Source organism: Borostomias antarcticus, assembly GCF_949987555.1.
Source record: "Borostomias antarcticus genome assembly, chromosome: 3".
NCBI lineage: Eukaryota > Metazoa > Chordata > Actinopteri > Stomiiformes > Stomiidae > Borostomias > Borostomias antarcticus.
The window spans coordinates 26306640-26331984 of NC_140236.1; the positions used below are offsets into that span (position 1 = coordinate 26306640).

A 25345-nucleotide genomic window follows, 5' to 3' on the forward strand; every position below is an offset into this window, starting at 1 on the left:
ATGATTAGCTAAATATCAGCCAAACCAAACACAGTGGTCTTGATCGAATCAATCGAAATATATTTAATTATTATTATTATTATTATTATTATTATTATTATTATTATTATTATTATTATTAGGCTATTATTATTATTATATAATATACCCCAATCACTTCGTTTTGTTAACGTGTAAACTTAGACTTTTTAGGTTGCTTTTATAGGTAACTTTATGCTCGAAACTGAAACTAATTTAATAGACGGTGTCATGTTTTGGTGAGTTATTCTTATAGCTTAATTGTTATTACTAAATGGACTACTACAAGGCTATCCATTGTCCATTATGTAGGCTACAGGCCTACCTAAATAAAAATATGAATGTAATAAGATCTGAAAGGTTATCAGTCTTGTAGTTATGCCCTAATGTGTGGCTTGTGGTAGCCTAACATGGCCTAAATTAAATAAAGGTTATATGTTCAAGGTGTGCATGATTGTGATAGAGAAGGGTTGGGTGTAGTGTATTCAGAGTGATAGTTGTGGTGTAAACGGAATACTCAGTGTATTCAGAGAGATGGTTATGGTGTAAACGGAATACTCTGAGATGGTTATGGTGTAAACGGAATATGTGCAGAGATTGCTGTTTGGCTTTACAATGCGTAAAGAGGGCTTTGAACTGCTGCGAAATAGACATCGCTATCGTTAACTACTCCGTAGCCAACCTATCCTAAAGCTATTTACACATTGCTGCTAGTTCTAATACAGGACTGGTAGGAATAATAATTATGCTGTCAATTAAATATATTATTTTCCGCGAACTTTCCGATAAAATCAGTCGGAAGTTATTTATTGTGGCACATGTATCTTATAAGCCTTGCAATAATATAAGATAGACGTTCCTGTTTTACTGTTACCAAAGGCGTCAGCTTAAGTCATTTTATAATTTTGAAGGTGTAAATTAAATGGGCACTAAGACTTTTAGTTTAGGCTTAAATTTTATACATTATTTTCATCACCCCATCCATAAAGACGCAACATTTTCTCACACAACGCAGGAAACGGTTAAAGTTTTGTATTGGTCCATACATCCTTTCTTGAGAGCAATCCACACACACGGCTCACCTTCATGGTTGTGAATAGTCCCTTTGCATTCACCCGGTCTTGCATTTCCTAGTTTTTCATATGCTAACGTATGCAATGATTAGGTCGTTAACGCCTCAGCAAAACCAGTTAAGAGCTCTGTTTTTATCCCCTGCCTTGTTGTTTTTCAATATCCTTCTCACCTCGGATAAATCCACGGAATTAATTGATTGAATATTGCCTTTTATTCACAAGTTCAATTTGCACGAGCGTTTGTGAAATTAGGCTAGTCTACCTCTCGGGTCTTAAGAAAGTGAAATGTATTGCCTAACATCCTACATCCCTATGCATTGATATAAATAAATAACATCTGCCCGAGTACATACGTTTACCGTGCATGTAACCACTAGGGCCTACTATTGAAAATTGGTTCTTTTCAATCGCATGCAATAGACTGACAGACGAGCACAAAATAACTAAAATAGATTTAATTAACTTAGCTGTCGATGTTTTCATTCAGCAGCTTTCAACACAATTTGTTTAAGCAAAGTTAAGATTTGGTTTTTAGTGCAGCCGAGTTAATGCGCATCACATCTTTCAATCATGCAGGCCAATTTTCTTCCCCCCTCCCTCTGCTACCGTTAAATGGTCTATGACGGACGAACACAGCCAGAGAGTAGCCCAGTGCAAGGCTATTACTGTTGTCCCTCCTTTGTTGACAAATCCATGAACCAACTTCAGTTTGCATGGTTTAACAGGGGGACGTCTGACGTCACGCCATCACGTGGCGCCACTGATAGTATATCTTAAACTGAAAACTAATCTATCAGACAGTCTTTAAAACCGGCTTTAAAGGCATGTGTCATCTTGACTTCGCACTCAAAAATCACTATTTGCCGCTGGTGGGAAATACCGACTGAGGGACACCAGGCGTGAAGCATACCAGCCCGAAACCGAAAGACGTTACTCGACTGGAGAAATATTTTTCAGAAGTTTAAGTTTCCCTGGCAGGCCACTCTGCCCTGCATTTAGATTTCGTGACATTCGATCTGACGGCGACGGGCCGCGCGCGCACTCACCTATCCCTGGTTGTTCCTCGGTCAAGTAAGCTGTGATGACCCTGTCTGGAGGCAACAGTGCCAACGACATGTCCGGTCAGACGGTGCTCACAGCCGAGGATGTGGATATCGACGTGGTCGGCGAGGGCGATGAGGGAATGGAGAGAGACAGCGACTGCGACAGCCAAGGTATGCACGACCACCCGGAGGAGGTGGACGAAGCGAAGGAGAGGTCCGGCAGCCCTTGTGAGAGCGCCGGGGAGGGAGAGACCAAAGCAGACGGCCAGGAGAGCGCTTCGGGTCCCACACAAAGCAAGCCGAAAAACAGCCTGGTGAAACCCCCCTACTCCTACATTGCGCTCATCACTATGGCCATTCTCCAGAGCCCGCAGAAGAAGCTCACACTCAGCGGGATCTGCGAGTTTATCAGCAGCCGCTTCCCTTACTACCGGGAGAAGTTTCCAGCCTGGCAGAACTCCATCCGCCACAACCTGTCGCTGAACGACTGCTTCGTTAAGATCCCCCGGGAGCCGGGCAACCCTGGCAAGGGCAACTACTGGACACTGGACCCCCAGTCGGAAGATATGTTCGACAACGGCAGCTTTCTCAGAAGAAGGAAACGATTCAAGAGGCACCAGCCTGACATTCTGAGGGAGCAGACAGCTCTCATGATGCAAAGTTTCGGGGCATATAGTATTGGGAATCCTTACGGACGTCACTATGGAATTCACCCCGCGTATACCCATCCAGCAGCTTTGCAGTACCAGTACTTACCTCCGGTGGGTCCCATGCTCCCCCCGACCATTCCTCTTTTGCCATCCGCCGAGTTGAACAGAAAAGCTTTCAACTCTCAACTCAGCCCCAGCCTGCAGCTCCAGCTCAACAGCCTGAGCACCGCGTCTATGATCAAATCCGAGCCCTCCATCAGACCGTCTTTTAGTATAGAGAACATCATCGGGGTGTCCAGCACCTCATCGAGTGTTCAGCCTTTCCTGCGGCCCCCCGTGACTGTTCAATCCGCGTTGTTGAGCGCACAGTCCCTGTCTCTTAGCCGGACGTCAGCTGCTATTGCGCCAATTCTTAGCGTGCCCTCTAATATCATATCCGGACAGTTTTTACCCACAGCAACGGCAGCGATCTCCAAATGGCCTTCTCAGTAAAAAAGAAAAAAGAGAATGAAAATATTTTTCTATAGCCTATATTTGGGGGGTGGGGGGGCTGGGGGTTGGGGGGGGGGGGGGGCGACGACTGTACAGCACAAATTCTAGGCAGCACTGAACACTGTCCGCCAGTATAGACCATGTAAAGACTCTTAACACAGAGAAAACAAACGGAAAGCTTTCTGTACAGGTAATATTTGTAAATATTTGTAAAAAGAAATTATTCTACTTGTCTGAATTTTATCGATTTCATTTTCTTGTTTGAACTGTATAACAGTTATAGGTAGACGAGCTTTCTTATTATTTTTCATTTTCTTTGTTGTTAATGGAAGCTCACTGTTAGTGGTTTATAATCAACACACTATTCTTTCATACAAGACACAAAATGCTCTGAACAAATAGTCTGTTTATAAATTCAAATATGTATTCTATGTAGCTATATTGTGTTGTAAACTGGATTCATTTGTAAATAAATCTAAGAAAGAAGCATTATCCTCTTATTATTTCTTTGAAATGATTTCTTAGTACAATCGAACTTAGATCAAAATATTAATTCAGCATAATTCAATTTTTAAACCTAATAACAATTTTGATTATCACAACAACGTATCCGTGATGATGGAATGACAGTGTAATGACATGTTTATTGCATTGGGTAATTGGCAATTAGGCCTGCATCCTGGGATAGGGTAGCCTATTTCCTGAAAGTCTGCCACAAACTACATACAAAATGACTTAATAATTATTAACTGGCTATAACTATAATTACATAGGCCCAATATAGATTTTAGGCTACTTAATAAAAACAAAAATAATTTCTGCAATAGACACTTTTGTTGATTAGAACAATATATTCTCAAATAGCCAAGTATCTTATTTGTTTATTAATATTATTATTTATTATATTGTATTTTCTGACATAAATCATCGAAGGTATTTTTCAAGTTTTTATAGGGAAATTTAACGAATCACACTTGTGCGGTTCTGACCCTGACAATTCCAATTGAAACGTGTACAAATAATAGCCTACTGTAGGGCCCTGATGAAAATTTCTTCTGATGCATCAAAACAACCTGACACAACTTACACATTTTTTGGAACATGACAAAGTCCAGGCTAATTTGTAAAGGTGTTGATAGGGCTACTTAGGCCTATATAATGTAAATGGAGAGACACCAGGCTACGATATCCTTTTACAAGAGAAACATGCGATATGTATAGCCTGTTTCAATTGCTACTATAAAAGTAACACTTCGTTTCACAGTTGTGTCTGGCTAATCAGTTTTACACAAACAGCAAATGGTGTGTGGTGTGCAGGCGCGCAGGGGTTAGGTCTGGCTATATTTAACTGATACCCATGGGAAAAGAGAAAGGCCTCTCTTCTTAAATTCACTTTCAGACAGAAGAAGCTGCTGATGCGGTGCTTCTCAATGACACTGGATAACGGTGCCCATTCCACGACTGACTCTTTCCGCAATGACACAAGCCTAGGCTATATTTGTATACGCTTTCATTAAAAATGTCCCCGTCACAGCCTGTTCGGGATGCCTTCCATCAATGATTTTACCACTATTTCAACGACGATGTCTTGAGAGGCCTTTTCAAATTAGCATTGCCATACTCTATTTTGCAAAATAGAAGACATGGCATATTTATAAGCCTACATAGTGCATTGTCAGTCTTACATCCAAATATAGCCTAGGCCTACGGCTATTATTTTTCAGTGTAGATACACCTGCTGCAATCATTTAATAATGTCGTGAAATAGTAGCATATTAAAGCTACAATAGCAATTATTTTGCCAAGATCTCGTATATCCATATAAATGTGTTGAAAATATGTATTTTCCACCTTTTTAGGTTGACTAAAAAGTGCTCCTTTACAAACCTAGAACTTGTGATACAGGCCGAATACAAACATGCGCACGCGCGACCCAGTCTTATGGCAACCACTAGGTGGCGTTTACCGACACCTTTATTTCAGGCAAAGAGAATTAAACATAAGAAAACATTATTAAGCTATACGTCCGTTCAGGAGCATCACATGGTGTCACAAGAACGACTATCGAGAACGGCATGTCTGCATCTGTTGTACTAATATACACGACTGGCTGAGTAGGCTACAGGTCTTATTTATCTTGGAGTAAGAACACTGTGAAATTGTTTAGATTCAACGGGTTTTAATGGTGGGGCTATTTTAGGGCCAGCTGGTGGGAAAGAGTTGACTCTTTAACAAGTGCAAGGTTATAATAGATCCCTGCTTTTTATATACCTGACGTCAAGTGACAAATAGGCTATCATAACCTTCTAATAGCCGTAACTATACACTCCATTTCATTTGCATGGCCGGATTTTCGATTCAAAATGCTCAATATTTATCCTAATACACAGGAAATAATTGGGTTAATTATTATTTCCCAAACCACATGAAGAAAATCCGTGTAGTATTCAGAATTCAACGATAAGGCCAATCAATAATTACGAACAGCAGATTATTGGAGTACAAGTAACAAGTAACTCTGGAATATGTAGAGAGTGGGTCGTATGCCCACCTCCCTTGTTCTCTGTAAAGCGCATTGTGTTGCCACTGGGTATGAAATGCGCTATACAAATAAAGCTTTGATTGATTGATTGATTGAACCTAGGCTAGGGCCTATATGAATGGGCAATTAGCCAGACTGTCCTTTTGAATCTTTCGATGACGTTTGGAAATAGAGCCTGAATTTGCTTGTAGCTATTGGCTAAAACATCACTTTATTATCATAATCACATAAACACAGCATGTTGACAAGTAGGCTAAACCATGCATCTTTATCCTAATGAAGATGATATAGGCCTAATGACATTTTGATCGGGCTGACCCAATTCGATTGGATGAAAGTTGCTGCTCTTTCTTCATCGCGCAAAGCTTACATGCACACACGACGTTGACCTTTGGAAGTAGGCTACTGTACACCTGCTTCCAGGCTTGCGCAGGTGGCTGGATGGATTGTGAGAGCGAGCGGTTTCCACGACCCCGCGCGACGATGCCAACAAAGCAGGGACCACCGCAGGAGACCCCCCGGTTTAGAGCGACTGAATGTAATTTAGTAATCTGCCATCAAATGTCTGAAAGAAGAAAAAAATAGTTATTTCGAATGTATTTCAAATGTGGATATTATTTTTTCGGTTATGGGGGCAATGATAGCCTTTGGAACATAAGAGCAACTTCATGGGAGGTGTTAGCCTGTATTGTAAAAGTGTATTGTTGTCACTTAACTGCTGTAAGAACAAGTGTCACCAACTGGATAGAGTTATCATAAACGATACCTCATTAATCAACTTCACTTGGGGCATACATGCATTCAGTTGCGCCTCTTTGTCATTACCTGAAGTTAGACTGCTCTTCTCCACATAGTGTCTTCATTCTGTAGGAATGATCATGAGAAAATAATTATGAGACTTCAGTGCATGGCATTGGCAAACAAAGAACATTCCTGCATTAGAGGTGGATCATCTTGTAGGTGGACCGTCTTCCAGCACAAGCTTGCCATTTCCCGGGACAGACCACAGACCGTAAATGTAGATATAGCAGTTACTGAATATTTAAAAGGCACAAAGATGAAGCAGTAAATGACAAAGTAAAGCTGGTATGCCATGCATTAATAACCAGCGTGAACCAATGAGTTATAGGCTAGTCTTCTCATTGTAATGAAAGCGTCGTTGCAAATCAGCAGTTGTCCGAGGTTATTATTATTTATAAATAATTGATGCGAGAACCACAAAGAATGTGTCCTGTAAAACATCTCCTCCCACCCCCACCCCCTCCATGATGTCACCTGATTCAAAGGTCAAAAGGGATGTGTGTGTGTGTGCGTGCGTGCGTGCGTGCGTGTGTGCGTGTGTATTTGCATAGCCCCTGCAAAACTTTGCGGGGATTTCATAAATATTTGCGGGGATTTCATAAATATTGAAACTAAACTTGATTATAATGATCAACAAATATTATTTATTTTGAGGCACAACAACGGCTCCAGTGTTTTTCAACCTTCAGCAGTCTAGTTCCAAAAACAATTGTTTGCACATTGTAGGGCAGGCTAATATGAGCAAATATCAGACACAGCAACAGTTTTTTGTGTTTTCCACTCTTAAGTAGCCGGTAGCCTATATGTCTCACATTTAAAAGAAGCAGCAGGCCAGTCTTTTATCTGAAAATAGGCCATCCATCCTTCGATGAATTAAACTCGAATTTCAGACCAGCCCCCTAATATAAATATCCCCGAGCCTTAATCATGAATGGAATTCTATACCTGTGACCTACGGGCCTAGGCTGGCTACTCTGGAAATAGGCTATTATAGCTTATAGGAGTGGGCCACTTTGAGTTATGGCTTAGGGTCATTTAGAATTAATTTGCTCTATGAAAAACTACACGCAGTTTGCTCCCCAGATGAGCATATTGAACAATAGTGAAATTTCAATTAAATTAATTCACTAGGCTATTTGTGAAAGGACGAATATCAGTCCATTCCAAATCACAAAATAAACAATGTATTGTAGTTTATGCTACAGCCTCCGCTATTACTGACAATCTATTGTGTTTGTCACTAGCAAAACTGGTTTGAACAAGTTTAGCTACCACATGAAAGCCATCTGATGGATGTAGGCCTAATCAAGCAGGCTACTGTAGCATCAGATCAGCAGCAGCAGCATCCCCCGGGAAAACCGCATGCAGTACCACGACGTCAGCAGCCAGCGTCCAATGACAGTGTGCTACGAATCTACTTCCGCTGACGTGTCCAGGAAATGTAAACAACCTGTCGTTTCTAGCCTTTTGCTTTTGAAATAGCGAACAAAAAGCGGCAGTGTCATCGCCAGGCATGGAAAACTGGAGCCTTGTATCTTTGTGTGTTTTGCTCAGTCTAACTGCAAGATGGGGTGTTTCATTGTACTCGTATTCAGGTAGGAAAACTAGCCTAACAGCTGCTAGCTAACGTCTGCTGATAGGATAGGCTAGTGGGCGCAGCAGTGTTGTCGCCTGTCGCTATCTTTTTCATCCCTTGTTGTGGGCTACATCTCTCAAAATTGAAACGATATTTGCACTATTCGATGACCCAGAAAGGCTGTATGCTAACCATATGCATTGTATGACCATCTAGTGTGTTATCACAGATAGCTTGCTAAAGACGTGAATGGTCTCTCTTCCAGGGGCAGGCAAACCACCCATGTTCGGTGATTATGAAGCTCAAAGACACTGGCAAGAAGTGACTCACAATCTCCCTGTTCATGAATGGTAAACCTACTGTTCTACATACACCCTCCCTTGATGTGTGCCCCTCACCCACATTCTCGAAAGTATGAGGTTATCAAAGTTGAAAAGACAACTGACTATTGTTTGTATTTGTACAGGTACTTCAACACCACAGACAACGACTTAAACTACTGGGGCCTTGACTATCCACCTCTCACAGCCTACCACAGTCTGCTCTGTGCTTATGTGTAAGTTTAAACTACTTGGGCCTTGACTACCTACCTCTCACAGCCTACCACAGTCTGCTCTGTGCTTATGTGTAAGTTTAAACTACTTGGGCCTTGACTATCCACCTCTCACAGCCTACCACAGTCTGCTCTGTGCTTATGTGTACGTTTAAACTACTTGGGCCTTGACTACCTACCTCTCACAGCCTACCACAGTCTGCTCTGTGCTTACGTATACATTTTACTTTATACAGTTCAGATTCAGTGTAGCCTAATGCTGCACATAGACAGGAATAGTCTTGTGATGCCAGACTTTGGAGACTTCTGACTCTGAAAGGCTGAAGACATCTCCATTGAAAATCGTTGTCAGAACAGCGCCTGAAACGGACGCTACCAATCAGAGCCACTGCCTACATCTCCAATAGGGGTGGAGAATCAAATCAACCGCCCTAAAGACTTTGGATTGGTTGCAATGCATTTTTTAAAAATCTGTCAAATTGTTTCCATCCACTTATAGCAATGAAATCTGTCCGAATGTCTTCAGTTTCTAGTTGAGTGCAGCCAGGGCTGAAAATTAACACCTGCCACCGGCCAAATGCAGGTAAAATTTCCAATTGGCGACTAGATTTCGAAAGGCTATCTGAAAAATATATATACTTGGCCGGTAGATTTTTTCATCTACAGTCCCCTTGGCAGGTGACTCACTGTGAGCCAGAAAGTTAATTTTCACTCCTGAGTGCAGTGTTTAAAGACTGACTTGTGAGTCTAGGACAGGAAAGACGATCACCTTGTCTTATTGCCAATATGAAGTCATGAATGAATTCATAAGACAACTCTCTCTTTGTGTGTTGTCCTGCAGAGCCAAGCTGATAAACCCAGAATGGGTGGAGTTACACACATCGCGAGGTTATGAAAGCCCCGGGCATAAGTTGTTTATGAGAGCCACAGGTGAGATCTCTATTAGCTTTATTCACACAGCTGCCATATTGGTCAAGTCTGATGTAATGGGTTGGGAGAATGCGGAAGTGCCCGTTGACTCCAATGTTAAAAGTTCACTATAAAAACAAGAATCAAAATAACCATCTGAATACACTATCGGGATTACAAACTCATCATTACCAGGCTCCGATTGTTTTTCACGTATCCTTTTCCTACCCCCTCCCTACCCCAACCCCTGCCTCTATCTGGGCCCAGGCACATTCAAGCACACACAGACATACACCAGTGTTTGCCATGTCTCTCCTATTATGTTTTTAGCCTCTCTTACTCTGAAAATGTAATTTAATGTAATTTATTGCTTTATAAATGTTCTTAGCCGGTAGACAAACATACTCCAGGAGCTTGCTCGATCGCCTTGTTGAGAGGGGTCAGGGAAGAATTTTTACAGCTCACTTTTCTGTCCCCCGGGTGATACTGTTTTTTTGCTTCCCTCTGGAATATGTAGGGGTGGGACCTATGCCCACCTCCCTTGCTCTCTGTAAAGCGCATTGTGTTGCCTCTGGGTATGAAATGCGCTATACAAATAAAGCTTTGATTTGATTTGATTTGACTTCACTGCCATAGTTTTTCGCGTTTGGAAATACATGGAAGTCACTGAGCCATAGTTAGCCGTCTGGTAATGATGAGTTTGTAATCCCGATAGTGTATTCAGAAGTGGTGTCTTTATAATGAACTTTTAACATTGGAGTCAACGGGCACTTCTGCATTCTCCCAACCCATTACGTCAGACTTGACCAATATGGCAGCTGTGTGAATAAAGCGAATGTAGCAGGTAAAACAGTACACAGGCTGTGGTCTGTGACATTATGGATGTTATTGCATCACATAGGCGTACATGCAATATAGCTTCAAAATGTAGGAACTATATATTTTTTGAAGGAGTCATTGGAGCACACAGGCATTTAAAGCCGCTTATTAGGTGCAGGTAAAAAGACTGTTTCAAAATTACCTCTTCATCTGTCATCAATTATTTTTTCACTATATATATATTTAAAAAAAAATAAATAAATACTATACTATTCTATTCTTTTAAAAAAATATATATTTAAGTATATGCGTCAAAGACGTGACGTGTACATTTGGTGTCCCGAGGCCATCAATTTAACATGAAAAGATACATATGTATAAATATAATATTAAATCACCCAACTCTTACCCTTCTTTTGACCCAGAAATATTTGTGTTGCAAAATATTAAATTAAGGGAGCTATTGAGCTCTAAAGTGTCAAAATGTAATTCAGTATAACTGTCCTGGTAAAAAAATTAATGACAAAAGTTATATTAATTCAAATGTAGAAATTCATCCTAAAAATATAAATGAACTCATATGGCGTAATTGTGTTAGTGTTTGCAACAATATATAGAAAAATGGGCGACATACTGTATCAAAAAATATTTTACGTTTGTCCCGACTTTTGCACTTCATCAATGTCATTCAGTATAACAAAGGTAAAAAGCTATTTTAAAGCATATCACATGATGGTAATCATGCGACAGTGTTTGGTATCTCAAAGAAGAAGACCCTCTATCAATGTCATGAGGTGAGAAAATCTCTGTTTTCACCTTCTAGTAACTTTTGGAACAAAACACGTCAATCAGTACAACACAAAGCATACTTTTAATATTAATATTTTATAAAAAGCCATATTAAATATGAAAGATAAGGATAATTTGTATAGGTCAAGGTGATTACTTTATATATCGGTTACTATATATATAGGTGACCAAGGAACTGCCTGGTAAATATGCTTATGTAGGAAATCCGACATTCAGTATCACGCTTTAGTCCTTCAGTTTCTAGTGAGGAAAGACTAGCTAGCCTAGCCAGAAGAAAATTAAGGTATTGTTTCACTTGAATGCCAACATGTCCATTTAGCACTGTTCACAAACATAGCTACATAGCTACCAATGTCAGAAAACATCTAAAATGTTGCTAGCTATATCACCAAGCTAACATTAGCTGCTGCTAGCTGCTGTAGTTACAGTAGCTAGCAAGCTAACATTAGCTTAGTACTAGCTAGCTACATAACTATTGTAACCACAGTTTTTAGTCTGTCTTCTGATGTTAACTATGTATTCAAGGTGACAACTAAAGCTACCTTGAAACCCCTGTATGAATACTGAATATTATCATACTGAATACTGTCATTTTAAACTGATAGGCTTTCTCAAGGCACATTGTGAGCGTGTTGTGGATACAGAGCATGTTGTGGATAATGGAATCTAAGCTAGCCTGCACATAAACATCTGATCCTTTTTTTGTTTAAAAAAAAAAAGGAGACTGGTTGCAACTAATAATATTTCATAGGGTCATTATTGATATTGCTAAATTAATCACATTTAATCAATATTTGTGGGCAGTAGTGATATGTGTCATTCAGGGTAACAAAATATTGTCATACAGTTCAACGCCAGTATTTTATATTAAAATGCAATAATCTTGTTTTGTTGACTTGGAGAGACAAAAACAAATCTCAAAGGATGAAGTGAAATATATTTTCATAGATGTTTGCATTTTTTTCAGTGTAAGACAAAATGTTTTTGTACAAAACCTTCAATGAATGTTGAGTTGTACCCATGACATCAACAATGTGGTATTCAAAATGCTAGTGGTTATATTTCTGTCAGTCTACGCATGGATATATAAACTTGTGATTATGAAAAATGGTCATAAAATTACATTTTTCGAAAAAACACAATTACATTTTTCGAGGGTACATTCATATGAATCACAATAAAAATGAATTATTGGCTTTATTCATGAATATAACTAATATAAGGGCATAGGTGACACTCTAATGAACATAAAAAATCATTTTAGGGAAGTGTAAAATCAGTTTTATTTTTTTGTTACTTCGAAAACCTTGTGTCATTCACCCATATAACAAGCCATTTGACCTCACTATATTGGTTTGCTTACTTTCGCAACAATCGCAACTTGGACACACTCTATCGCATACTGTGTTGATCTGGCCAAAGTAGCTGCCCAAACACTGAACATGTCTTTTTTTCTGTATCTCAGTTCTTGTTGCAGATTTGTTGATGTACATTCCAGCAGTTATTACATACTGTTTTTACTTAACTGATGGATCCTCCAAAAAGAAGGTAATGTTGCTGTCTTCATTCAGATTCCGAATGTTTCACGTCAGAAGAGACAGTGGTAGTGGCTTTAAGAACAAGAGAGCAAAAACACTGCTCATCCTAGTTTTCTTTTCTTGTGTTCTCTAGGTTTGCACAGCCCTCTGCTTCCTGCTCTATCCAGGCCTTATTCTCATTGACCATGGGCATTTTCAGTATCCTTTACAAACATTTACCCATGTATAACTAAGAAGAATATTCCCTCTTATGACTGGTCACCATTAGACATTAAGATAACTGGATACATTGAGTGTTGAAAGGCTTTTGTCTTGACGTGGTGTCAGATATAACGGTGTGAGCCTGGGCCTGGCCCTGTGGGGCGTGGTGGGCCTGGGTCTGGGCTGGGACCTGCTGGGGGCGCTGGCCTTCACCCTGGCCCTCAACTACAAGCAGATGGAGCTCTACCACGCGCTGCCCTTCTTCTGCTACCTGCTGGGAAAGTGTGTCAAACAGGGCCTGGCTGGCCGAGGGTGAGTTGACATCCTGGCATTATTGTGTGTGTGTGTGCGTGCGCGCGTGCGTGAACTGTGTCCGGGTCATTCCCCGCGAGTGGTGTGTATGACTAAAACCTCATCAAGAAAACAGAAACCGTCCTTTGTTATCCAGAGCCCACTACTAACATACAGCGTGAGCAAAGATCCCCTGCAGTACAGCGTGCGCACCCTCCCAGCGAAATGTGCACTCTCCCAGCGAAATGTGCGCCCGCCCAGAGAAATGTGCACTCTCCCAGAGAAATGTGCACTCTCCCAGAGAAATGTGCACTCTCCCAGCGAAATGTGCACTCTCCCAGAGAAATGTGCACTCTCCCAGAGAAATGTGCACCCTCCCAGAGAAATGTGCACTCTCCCAGAGAAATGTGCACTCTCCCAGCGAAATGTGCACTCTCCCAGCGAAATGTGCACTCTCCCAGCGAAATGTGCACTCTCCCAGCGAAATGTGCACTCTCCCAGCGAAATGTGCACTCTCCCAGAGAAATGTGCACTCTCCCAGCGGGAGCCACTCAGCACAGAGATGCTGATCAGATTAGATGCTGTCGGTGGTCCACTGTCTGTTTATCTAGGAACAATGTACCAAGGCCATCTGGTAGCAGATGGACAGCTGGATTAGATGGCTAGGGAAAGATATGTCCAGATGACACTATCACCATGCACAAGCTCCTCAGCTATTCCTGTGTGTGCAACTTTGAACATGGGTGAGCTACAGCTGAGAGGGAGGCCTGACCTACACTCAAAGACTTTTAGCAGATGCATGTATCCCAAAGCATTTGTAGACATAAAACTGAATCCCAACTTGCGTCTTAAAAAATGCACACAGCGGGAAACTTGAATTGATCAGTCAGTGTGTGATATCCCAGGAAGCCTTGCCAGTGTTTTGTTCTAAGCAACCTCACGCTGACATTTTAAACCAAATCGTATTTTTTTTTGTTTCCTCTGATTTTCCACTCAGGTCGTTCCTGTTGGTGAAGACTGCTGTGACGGTGTTGGTGACCTTTGGCCTCTGCTGGCTGCCCTTCCTGTCTGACCCCAGCCAGGCCTTGCAGGTCGTACACCGAATCTTCCCCGTGGCTCGTGGCCTGTTTGAGGTACATACCGGATGGTGTGATCGGACAATGACTTGTTTTTCCACTCCCATAACCTAGTCTTTTGCCAGAAGGGTGTGAACACAACCCATTACTGGCTTCTGACCCATATTTCAGATAAGGCAGATTTTCACTTCCTGCTCCCTTTTTGCAACTAGCTTACATTTTGACTACGTTTGGACTATTTACCAAATATGTACGTAAAGCACTTCTCTGCTAGCTAATGCCAGGCTCGCACTACAGGATTTAAAAAATCCTAACTGATTTCGAAATAAGTTTTCTTCACGCGGCACATAAGGAGAATCTTAACAGATGTCCTTCTCTGGAATGTCAAGCATGCACATGACAAGATTTGAAAATAGCAGCTCATCTCACTACAAGATGTTATCGTGCCTGAGGGAGCAATGAACCACTGGTCTCACTTGTAAAGTAGTGACGTAATAATCTAAATATCATAACAGGTCTGATATTATCAGGGCTGCCCCGATGTGTCCGCGAGCCGATCGGGAGGTATAAGATCATCTGGGCCGAACATCAGTACTGACCAACGTTCCAGACCAGATCTTTCCTCCGATTGTTAGGAAGGGTGAATCGGGGATAAACCGGCCCAAAAATCCTGTAGCGTGAGCCCGACTTAGTCTGCAAAGTTAGTGCTTGACAAATGGTTTGGGATCTCATCACATCCATTTCTGGTTGAAAGATGAGCGCAAAAGGCAGTCAACACTGCAGTAGTGTATTCCTGTTCACTAGTGTGTGGCCTATACTGCCTTACACGCATACACACACACACGATCGCACGCACACTCGCTCAAAGGGTTGCAACCTGCTACCCTCCATCAATTCCCCTGTTCTTAGCCAGTTGGAAATGGATCCTGAGCAGGATCAAAGAAAACAGAGGAATAAAATGGCAGAAGGTCAGAAGATCGGTTTCCCTGTCTCTGGAGGTGTCGCTGAGGTGGTGCAGATAAATCCGCCTAATTTATTGCCAGGATCTTTTCAGCGCCTCGTGTCCTAGCCGCGTGGTGCGCTGCCAGGGCCGCCGTATAATGTGCCCGAGCGCATCCGCAAAAACATTGGCAGCAACGTGCGTCGTTGAAAAGCGAACAACACGCGTGTATGTGCAAAACATGTGTACGTGTAAACACGCGCGCTTGGACACGCGCCACACACACACACACACGCTGCAGGGACACACACACCGCACAGGGAGAGGGTTTAAGAGAGGAAAACGGAGGCGGGCGGTCAGCTATCAGTCAGGACGTTTAGTGGGAGCGCCGTCACGACAAGCTAACGTGACGGAGCTCAGCCGAGGTAGCGTAACGGCACCCCGGGGGGGGGGGGGGGGGAGCTCGTCGCCCCGGGGCCCACGGTGGCTCGCCCCCCTTCCGAAACCGACTGACCCCCCAGCCCTCCGCCATTCCCCAAGGTGTGGTGATGTGAGAAGTAATTGGAAAATTCTCCGGGTGCTGGATGGCAGTATGCTAGGGAGGTATAACGATGCAAACATAATACACAGGGTGTCAGAGACTCTATCCGCCACGGCCGCGGCCTGGGGAAGGCCGGGGTCGCCAAACCCCCCAGAGGAAGTGCGCATGTAAACGGAGGCTGGGACAAGCGGGAGAAAGGGAGGGGGGCGGGCGAGGGGGTGGCGGTGGTGGGTGTGTGTGTGTGTGTGTGTGTGTGTGTGTGTGTGGGGGGGGGGGGGGACGGGGGGACGGGGGGGTTGTAAGTTTACCCACTGGGCAGCACCGGAGCGTCTCGGGTTGCCGCTCTCAAAAGTGGCACCAAATGCTGCGGCCTGTGAAATTCCACGCTGGCTTATAGGTGAGGGCGCAACAACTCGCTGCATTTGCCGATACAGCAGACCCCCCCCCCCACACACACACACACATACACACACCCCTCCTTCCCCAGTGTTCACGTGTTGAACCCCCAGACGCAGTCAGAGAACATTCCGCCAGTTATTTGTAGCGGGGGTGGGGGGGGGCGTGAGGCCCAGACAAACGGCCCACGGACAGCCCACCCGTAACCTCCACACAGCTGTGCTCTGAGCAGCTGTGTCAAGGGGGAGGAAAGCGCGTAGAAACAGACCGTCTAGAAGGAATTCGCACCGTTAGAAGTAGGGGTGTAACGGTAACTGGTAGAATGATGAACCGGTCAGGGATCAAGCGCGGTTTTAATGATGACTTTATCGCGATCAATTTAATCGCGTTTTATCAAGATAAAATGATCATTAAAACCGTGTTTGATTACAGTGCTTTGAATAACCCACTGTAAATACTGTCCAGCATCAACAAAAGTTAGCAACAGTCTCCAAGACAATGCAAACAAAAAGTGCTGCTAATTTTATAGTTTAGTTTTATTCGTTTTCAATATAAAACTTGAAATGTGAAATGATTTCCGTGTGTGTATCAGTAGTAATTTTCAGCACATTTTAACAATGCCACGATAATACTGACTAACCGTGATCATTTTGGCCACTGAACAGCAAACGTGGTATTTTTCATCAGAGTTCTATGCTGAATGATGTCACAGCCAGCAGAAGCGGCTTGGGCCTTAATATCATATCTGATCCCAGCACAACTGCTAAGGCACTTAAATCAGATGAATCACAGTGCGAGTCTTCCATTTCTTGCAGCTAGCCCGACCTCATGGGCCGTTAAGGCTGACATTTTGGATCTGTTTCCCGCAGGGTTGTAACTTGGGCTTCCACCCGTGAACGGCCTCGGCAATCCTCCCCTATGGGGTGGTCTGAATCTGCCAGCTATGCAGAAATATGTCTCTCTGGACATTTAACCCTGTGTCCCCAAGTTTACAAATAAGTCCATTGCTTTTTTTGACGTTCGGGGGGCAGGTGGGGGGCACTGACAGGGGGGATTTACGAGAGTGGTAATGCTTCCCCAAGCACTCTTGTACAAAGTGCTCCATGGAATGCCGGCGGAATTTTTATTGCACTTTCATTTGGGAAATGATGACGTAGAGCAATGCCACTTATTTGCTTTCTCTTCGAAATTGAATGCTTTTTTAAGTTGCCGGCCATGTTTGTCAGTGTCTAATTTAGAAGTTGTTACTACGAGTCTCACAGATTCCTTATTGATTTGAAACCCTTTGTTATAATAGGAGGCAATGTTCTGCTAGAAATTAATTTGTATCTTTTTATTGTGCCTGTGTGTGTGTGTGTGTGTGTGTGTGTGTGTGTGTGTGTGTGTGTTCAGGATAAAGTGGCCAACACATGGTGCAGCTTGAACGTCCTGATAAAGATCAGAACCATCCTGTCCGCTGATTCCCAGCTCTACCTCAGGTAATCCCTCTCTCTCTCTCTCTCTCTCTCTCTCCCCCTCTTATCTCTGCTCTCTCTCTCTCTCTCTCTCTCTCTCCCTCTCTCTCTCTCTCTCTCTCTCTCTTAACTCTCTTTCTGTCTCTCTCTCTCTCTGTCTCTCTCTCTTATCTCTACTCTCTCTCTCTCTCTCTCTCTCTCTCTCTCTCTCATTCGTATCTCTCCTTCTCCCACTCTCTCCAGGGGAAGCCACACAAGGGAAAGACTGTGTCATAGCAGAGTGAAAATAAGATTATCTCTTGTAATAATATCTGAGAGCAGCTTCTGGATACCGAGTCACAGCTGCTGCGGCCACTCAGACACTGCTTACTGCTTGGTGATGGGATGTTCATTGCCACGGCAGAAACTACTTGAACCCCTTCTGTTATTCACACTCAAGCCAACCTCTTGATCTTGAATACGAAGTGTTTTGTCAGTCAAGCCTGTTCTTCTCCCCAAGGCCCATGTGAACGAGACGAGCCTTTTGTCGCCTCTGCTTGAATAACCGGGCAAGCTAAATTTAGTGGTTCTCTGTGCTCAGGATGAACACGTTTCTGCCAGACTGTTAAGACCCCCAGGATTAAGTTGGACTTCTTTGACTGTGGTGTATTTAAAACAAATGAAAACACGCTGGTGTTCTTCGGCAGGCCGGTTGACCACTTGCTAGCACCATGTTGGAGAGGAACACACACCCTCTGAACCCTCGCTCTATAGACAACAACGGGTGGCACTACTGTATACTTGAACACTTGAACCAACACCTGACAACACTCACAACTGAACCTATGTGCAACTGTATACTTGAACGTTATCTAATTGCACTGCCTACATCAGCGACACAGACATAGTCATCCATGATCGGATGGGATAAGTAAATGTGGATGATACTGATAGACTGCTAGACGACGGATAGTGTAGTAAATTGCCAGTTTGAGAACCTTTAAATGTCTAGCTGACTACCTGGAATGAGGAACTGATTAGTAGCCTACTGATAAGATACTGTAAGGACAAGAGATTACAAGAATTACAATGTACCTTTACCCGTACTTGTTACACATGGCAAATACACATTGTTTTCTATTCTATTCTATTCTATTCTAACACACTCATCCATTACGTCCCTGAGCAGGCTGGCCCATGGTAGGCGGCGGCGGCTACCTTCACCCCTCTCCCTCAGTGCCCTGCCCCTCAGCCGGGGGCCCCACCCCCACCCCCGTCCTGTGTCTCTACCCCCAGAGAGCGACAATTGAAGGGTTAAACTAATGCTGGGCTGCCCTAAGCGGGGCCAGTATTTGATACATTTCCTGCATAGCTGGGATCTTATGTGTTGACCAAGCTGTGTTTAAAAAGAGCAAGCAGCCGCACGGCTCCGTTTCACGTTGCGGGGTTAAGTTTCGGGGCTTGGCAGATTTGCTGTTTGTTCATATTCCTCAATGAATCACGAATGACACGTGAGGTGATTTTGTGTGTTCGATCTCTTTTTTTCAGCCTTGCAATGACTCTCTTGGCTGTCTTGCCCTCTTCGATTAAACTCCTGACGAACCCCACGCTCTGGCAGTTCAAACTGGCCTTGGTGAGTGTTACAAGAGCTTTTCTGTCCTGTTTTCTGATGGCCGAACACAGAGGTTGGTTGGTTGTGGTGGAATACTAACCTGTCTGTATTATCATGCTAACCTGTCTGTGCTATCATGCTAACCTGTCTGTGCTATCATGCTAACCTGTCTGTATTATCATGCTAACCTGTCTGTGCAATTATGCTAACCTGTTTGTGCTATCATGCTAACCTGTCTGTGCTATCACGCTAACCTGTCTGTGCTATCACGCTAACCTGTCTGTGTTATCACGCTAACCTGTCTGTGCTATCATGCTAACCTGTCTGCTATGCTTCTAGGTCAACTCCTCTCTGGCTTTCTTCCTCTTCTCCTTCCAAGTTCATGAGAAGTCCATCCTTCTGCCTGCTTTGTAAGTACAGGTGTTTCCCTTCTAATGGCTACACATGCACGTGCACACACACACACACTCTGTCATGTACTGTAACAAACATTATGACAGGCTTGTGAGTTGTGATTCTACAGTGCGTGATAAGTATTCTCCCCCTGGTTGAGGCCTCACATTCACTAACTGAGGAGAGACCCAGGTGTTCAGCAGTGGAAGACTCTCACCACTCATTCACTAACTGAGGAGAGACCCAGGTGTTCAGCAGTGGAAGACTCACCACTCATTCACTAACTGAGGAGAGACCCAGGTGTTCAGCAGTGGAAGACTCTTACCTCTCATTCACTAACTGAGGAGAGACCCAGGTGTTCAGCAGTGGAAGACTCTCACCACTCATTCACTAACTGAGGAGAGACCCAGGTGTTCAGCAGTGGAAGACTCACCACTCATTCACTAACTGAGGAGAGACCCAGGTGTTCAGCAGTGGAAGACTCACCACTCATTCACTAACTGAGGAGAAACCCAGGTGTTCAGCAGTGGAAGACTCTCACCACTCATTCACTAACTGAGGAGAGACCCAGGTGTTCAGCAGTGGAAGACTCACCACTCATTCACTAACTGAGGAGAGACCCAGGTGTTCAGCAGTGGAAGACTCACCACTCATTCACTAACTGAGGAGAAACCCAGGTGTTCAGCAGTGGAAGACTCACCACTCATTCACTAACTGAGGAGAAACCCAGGTGTTCAGTGGTTGTGTGTGTGTGTGTTGTATGTATGTACATCATAATCATTTACCATACCCCACTGCATATAAGCACAAGCAGCTCGAGGCTCCAGACTTTACAGCATGGATTTGGTTACAGATTTCCCTGGTCTGCTAATCTAGATTGGGCAGATTGTTGCTTTATTAACTATTGAGTTGTCTCCCATCTGTCATCTGAATCCATCAGTAATGCATGTCCAGGGATTAGGCAAGAACGCCAGGCTGTGGCAGAGACCGTTGTGTGTGGAGGATCAATTATTGGGCTGTAGGAATAGCTGTAACAGGATCACCAACAAGCTGCTGGAATTATATGAGCTCGGGGAGCTGTGGAAAGTGTGTGTTGTGTTGTATTGAAGTAGCTGACACTACGGTGTGTGTGTGGGTATGTGATGATATACCTCGGTACCTACCAGACCCGATCAAACGATCGGCTTGTTCTCAGGGTTCCTTGAGTGCATTCTGAACTCGGTAGAGCTGCTTTTTTCCATGATGCTCCTTATACCTGGAATACTTTACAACAGACTCTACAGCTTGAGGTACTTCCTTCAATCGCAGAGTTTAATTCCATGGCTCTTGGCATTTGTACTTCGACCTGTAACTGTTTTTAATTATTATTATTATTATCATTATTATTATAATAATAATAATAATAATAATTATTGTGTATTGTTATTATTATTATTATTATTGTGTATTGTATTTGTTCTTTTGTTATTTATGTATTTGTGTGAACTCGTCAACACTGCAAATGAGGGAAAACTCAGTGCTTTACGAGTATAAATAAAGGTTGGAAATTAAATGAAATACCAAAAATAAAATATTGAGACGAAGAGTGTTTGTCATGTGCCATGAGTAGAGTTGACTGTAAGTGTGAGAACCCCCTACCTACGATCTACTTTCTATCTCTCTGCCCTCGTCAAGGCCAGTCTGTCTCCTGCTGAGTGACCTCCCCTTGATGGCTATCTGGTTCCTACTGGCCTCCACCTTCAGGTGAGCAACCACTTCACCGTTGGGATCAAACCACTAACAGAGAAATGATACGGTCACAGGTAGCGAGCAACTCTCACAGCACAGGTAGTGAATAACGGTCACAGGTAGTGAATAACGGTCACAGGTAGTGAGTAACGGTCACAGGTAGTGAGTAACGGTCACAGATAGTGAGTAACGGTCACAGGTAGTGAGTAACGGTCACAGGTAATGAGTAACGGTCACAGGTAGTGAGTAATGGTCACAGGTAGTGAGTAACGGTCACAGGTAGTGAGTAATGGTCACAGGTAGCAAGATTTCTGTACTGTCAGACAATCCTGAAAATATAAGACGTGTCACTAATGTAATGCAGAATAATCAACCGCAAAATCCTCAATTTTTTTGAATTGATGGAGGAAAGATAAAAATGGAGTCTGACTCAAGCAGGGAAGCACAGCTCTCCCAACTTTGGCCAGCTGTCGTTAAATTCTTCCGGCAGGCCTAATTGTTGTGCGCGTGGTTTAGTATGAGGATATCTGTGGATTATGGGGCATAGTCAGCATACCCCTTCTCTAAGCACACGTTGTGTGGGGACAGCAGGTCATTCTGTAGGTCTGCTCTAGTACAGTCCGACTGGCACGGCTCTACTCTCTCGCCATTGTTGGAGACATACTACTTTTGTGTGGTGTAATTTGTTGAACACATACTACTTTTGTGTGGGGTAATCTGTCAAATGAGTGCTTGAGCACACTTATTGCAAGAATACTGAATGTGCTTGGTTTGTTGGATTGGGGAAGTATGTATTTCTAAAATGTGGTACATTTGTCTATTGGATAGACTGTGTTTTATTAGATTTAAGTGTGGGTGTGTGTGTGCGTGGATATGTTTCTGAGAGGCATCTGTTGTTCTTGCTGCCTTGTCTGCAGTATGCTGCCTCTGTTCCTGAAGGACGGCCTCCTGGCGCCATATATGGTCACGTCGCTGGCCTTCCTGTCCCTCAGCACCTACCTGCTGTCCGCCCTGCAGCCCGGCTCCGTGGACCAGCTGCGCCTGCGGACCTACGAGCGGGTCACCTCGGCCCTCCTGCCCCGGCTGGACCTCGCCCGGGCGGTCCGGTGGAAAGTGAGTCTTCTAGCGAGGGTCGATTATAAAGCGCACAAATCGGCAGGCCTCTAGCTTCGCTCCGGCGCACAGAACGTGGGCCGGAGGCGGCTGAGACGTGCCCTGCGCCAGGTGGCACCTACTCCAGTGTGGCACTTGACCTGAATTGCATCAGCGTGAGGAGATGCGTTCGCAACTGTATAAATAAAGATCATGTGCAGCTGTAAGCTGTGTAAGCTGCCCGGCATGAGAGCCCCACTGCCAGGCCAAGAATTATTTATCACTTATTTAAGTTTCCGCTGCGGCGTCTGAAGTGGCTGCCGGTGGCCCTTAGCGACAGGGACCCCGGTAGGGTGACAAGAGGTCTGGAGGAGGCATCTTTTTTTAGAGCGTGTCATTAACACAGGTTTGCCTAGATATTTATTTACACAAGCGGCATAAATAACGAGAGCAGTGATGGCACTAGGGTTTCACGGGGGGGTCGAGGGCTAGGGGGGGGGGTGGGGTGGAGGGAGCGCACGCGGGCGTTATTACACCATCTACCACGCTGAGCCCCGGGTCACAGGTTCTAAATAGACATGTGAATGTTGATCGCGCTCCCAGCGCTCTGTTTGCCTTTCCGTAGCGGTGCGAAGAGAAATGTCCGATCGGGAGGGCCGCTCGGGATCATGTCATGTTTGCGAGCGTCATTCCTCGCAGCTGGCCCAGTCCATGTGATGAAAGCATTCATCAGTTACAATCCCATGGTTGTGATTTGTCCTGAAATAGAGTTGAGCCTGAAGCTCTCTCTCTCTCTCTCTCTGTTGGTACCCACGAACGCGAGGGCTGGGATGTGGTGATTGTTGTATAAAAGCGAAAGCGTGACCGTCTCTCGTCGCGTGTGTTGCAGTTCTATGTGATGGTGTCGGCCATGGCTGCTCTGAGCATAGCCAGCGCCACGCTGGAGCCTCCCGCCAGGCTGCCCGACCTGCTTCCTGTCCTGGTGTCCGTCTTCGCCTACCTCCACTTCCTGGGATCCCTCCTCTACTTCAACATCGTCCAGCTCACTGACCTTCCCAGCAGGAGCAGCCAGAAGAAAACCACCTGAGATGTGGGTCAGGCATCATCCACCATGACTACAGACCATCATCCACCATGACTACAGACCATCATCATGGATATCTCACCCTGCAACTGCAACCTTTTCTACAGTTAATCATGTGAACACAGCAAGATGATGATTATATGCTCTTGGCAGTTTTTCAATATTTCATATTTTTCATTAAAATGTATTTCATACAAAGTTATGTTTTTAATACAATTTTATTTCAGTATTGCAACATGTACAATATAATTGGTTTTGAGGTCGTCTCAAGTAAAGTCCTCAAACTATGTATCTATTCCTCAGCATAATCATCACCAACAGACTCAAAAGCAATAATTACACAAACTACATCTTTAAACCATTTTATTCAACATAATCAAATCATTCCAACAGCTACAAAAGGGAAGGCTGTGCATTTAAAAGCAAAGCAGTGACAAGAGAGCCCCTAAAACCCAGATGATGGAAGGCGACACATCTGAACATAATGTCATAAAAGTTGAAATACCACAGAAAAAAAGGCACAAGCAATCTTTCCACACACCCCCCCCCCCTCCCTGGGAGTTAATGACAGACATTAAAAAAATCCATTACAACTATAAATGTTATCGGGTCAGTGAGGGCCGGCTGTGTATCTGCGGCCGCCGGCTCTGGAGCCAATTACAGACCAGGGGAGAGCAGGGCAAGGACATGAGCCACCGTCCGTAGATGTGGATAACACGTGTAATGCTCCGTTTTTAATACTTCACAGTGCGATGTGTTTGGTAGCTTTTACAAGGTGTCGCCTAAGGCAGACCTCGACCCTTAAAATCCCTTCTTCTGTTCTGACGCCGTCATCTCAAGTACAAGGTCTTCTGAGGTTTTGACTGATCCCTTCCTGACACACGCATGACACACGCTTTGCATAGCAACCGAGCGGCGCGGCCTATAGTGCAGTCATACTGGACGGATCGTGCTGAGGCGGCACATTCCACATCTCCGCAGCCAGGAGGAGCACAATGGACAGAGAAGCAGCGTGGCTGACGTGAGGGGTGGCAGGGGAACCTTCCAGTCAGCAGTCCGGCTGTGGGTCATCCTTCCTCCCTGAGCAGGATCCTGGTCTCATCTTACCCCCCCCCCCCCCCCCCCCTGGAGGAGGATCCTGGTCTCATCCTACCCCCCCCTAGAGGAGGATCCTGGTCTCACCCTACCCCCCCCCCTAGAGGAGGATCCTGGTCTCATCTTACCCCCCCCCCCCCTGGAGGAGGATCCTGGTCTCATCCTATCCTACCCCCCCCCCCCTAGAGGAGGATCCTGGTCTCATCCTACCCCCCCTGGAGGAGGATCCTGGTCTCATCCTACCCCCCCCCCCCTAGAGGAGGATCCTGGTCTCATCCTACCCCCCCCCTGGAGGAGGATCCTGGTCTCATCCTACCCCCCCCCCCCTTTGGTGGAGGATCCTGGTCTCATCCTACGCCCCCTAGAGGAGGATCCTGGTCTCATCCTACCCCCCCCCCCTGGAGGAGGATCCTGGTCTCATCCTACCCCCCCCTTGGTGGAGGATCCTGGTCTCATCCTACGCCCCCTGGAGGAGGATCCTGGTCTCATCCTACCACCCCCCCCCCCCCCCCCCCCTTTGGTGGAGGATCCTGGTCTCATCCTACGCCCCCTGGAGGAGGATCCTGGTGTCATTCTACCCCCCCCCCCCCTGGAGGAGGATCCTGGTTTCATCCTACCCCCCCCTGAGCAGGATCCTGG

The 25345-nt window shown here is 44.6% G+C and overlaps 2 protein-coding genes across 2 annotated transcripts; both read left to right on the forward strand.

Annotated features, from left to right (window-relative positions):
* Nucleotides 1-2172: 2172 nt before the first annotated feature.
* Nucleotides 2173-3276, forward strand: foxd3 (forkhead box D3; the record flags this gene model as incomplete). The annotated part of the gene is made up of 1 exon (XM_084461724.1): nucleotides 2173-3276. The coding sequence occupies one exon, from the start codon at nucleotides 2173-2175 to the stop codon at nucleotides 3274-3276; it is 1104 nt and encodes a 367-aa protein (XP_084317850.1).
* A 4784-nt stretch (nucleotides 3277-8060) lies between these two features.
* alg6 (ALG6 alpha-1,3-glucosyltransferase) lies at nucleotides 8061-23752 on the forward strand. Its single transcript, XM_084461847.1, has 14 exons — nucleotides 8061-8214; nucleotides 8461-8545; nucleotides 8662-8751; nucleotides 9590-9678; nucleotides 12752-12834; nucleotides 12958-13022; nucleotides 13152-13337; nucleotides 14314-14449; nucleotides 17662-17747; nucleotides 19251-19335; nucleotides 19654-19724; nucleotides 21382-21450; nucleotides 22353-22548; nucleotides 23417-23752. Exons 1-14 carry the CDS (start codon nucleotides 8133-8135, stop codon nucleotides 23612-23614), a joined length of 1521 nt encoding a protein of 506 aa, XP_084317973.1. The 5' UTR covers nucleotides 8061-8132; the 3' UTR covers nucleotides 23615-23752.
* Nucleotides 23753-25345: the final 1593 nt, after the last annotated feature.

What these genes read in the sequence shown, in the direction of transcription:
- alg6 (XM_084461847.1), top strand. Translation starts at nt 8,133, where the DNA reads ATGGAAAACTGGAGCCTTGTATCTTTGTGTGTTTTGCTCAGTCTAACT. An exon ending in ATTGACCATGGGCATTTTCA is followed by an intron (nt 13,023 to 13,151) that starts GTATCCTTTACA and finishes ACGTGGTGTCAG; the next exon opens with ATATAACGGTGTGAGCCTGG. An exon ending in TCCATCCTTCTGCCTGCTTT is followed by an intron (nt 19,725 to 21,381) that starts GTAAGTACAGGT and finishes GCCCTCGTCAAG; the next exon opens with GCCAGTCTGTCTCCTGCTGA.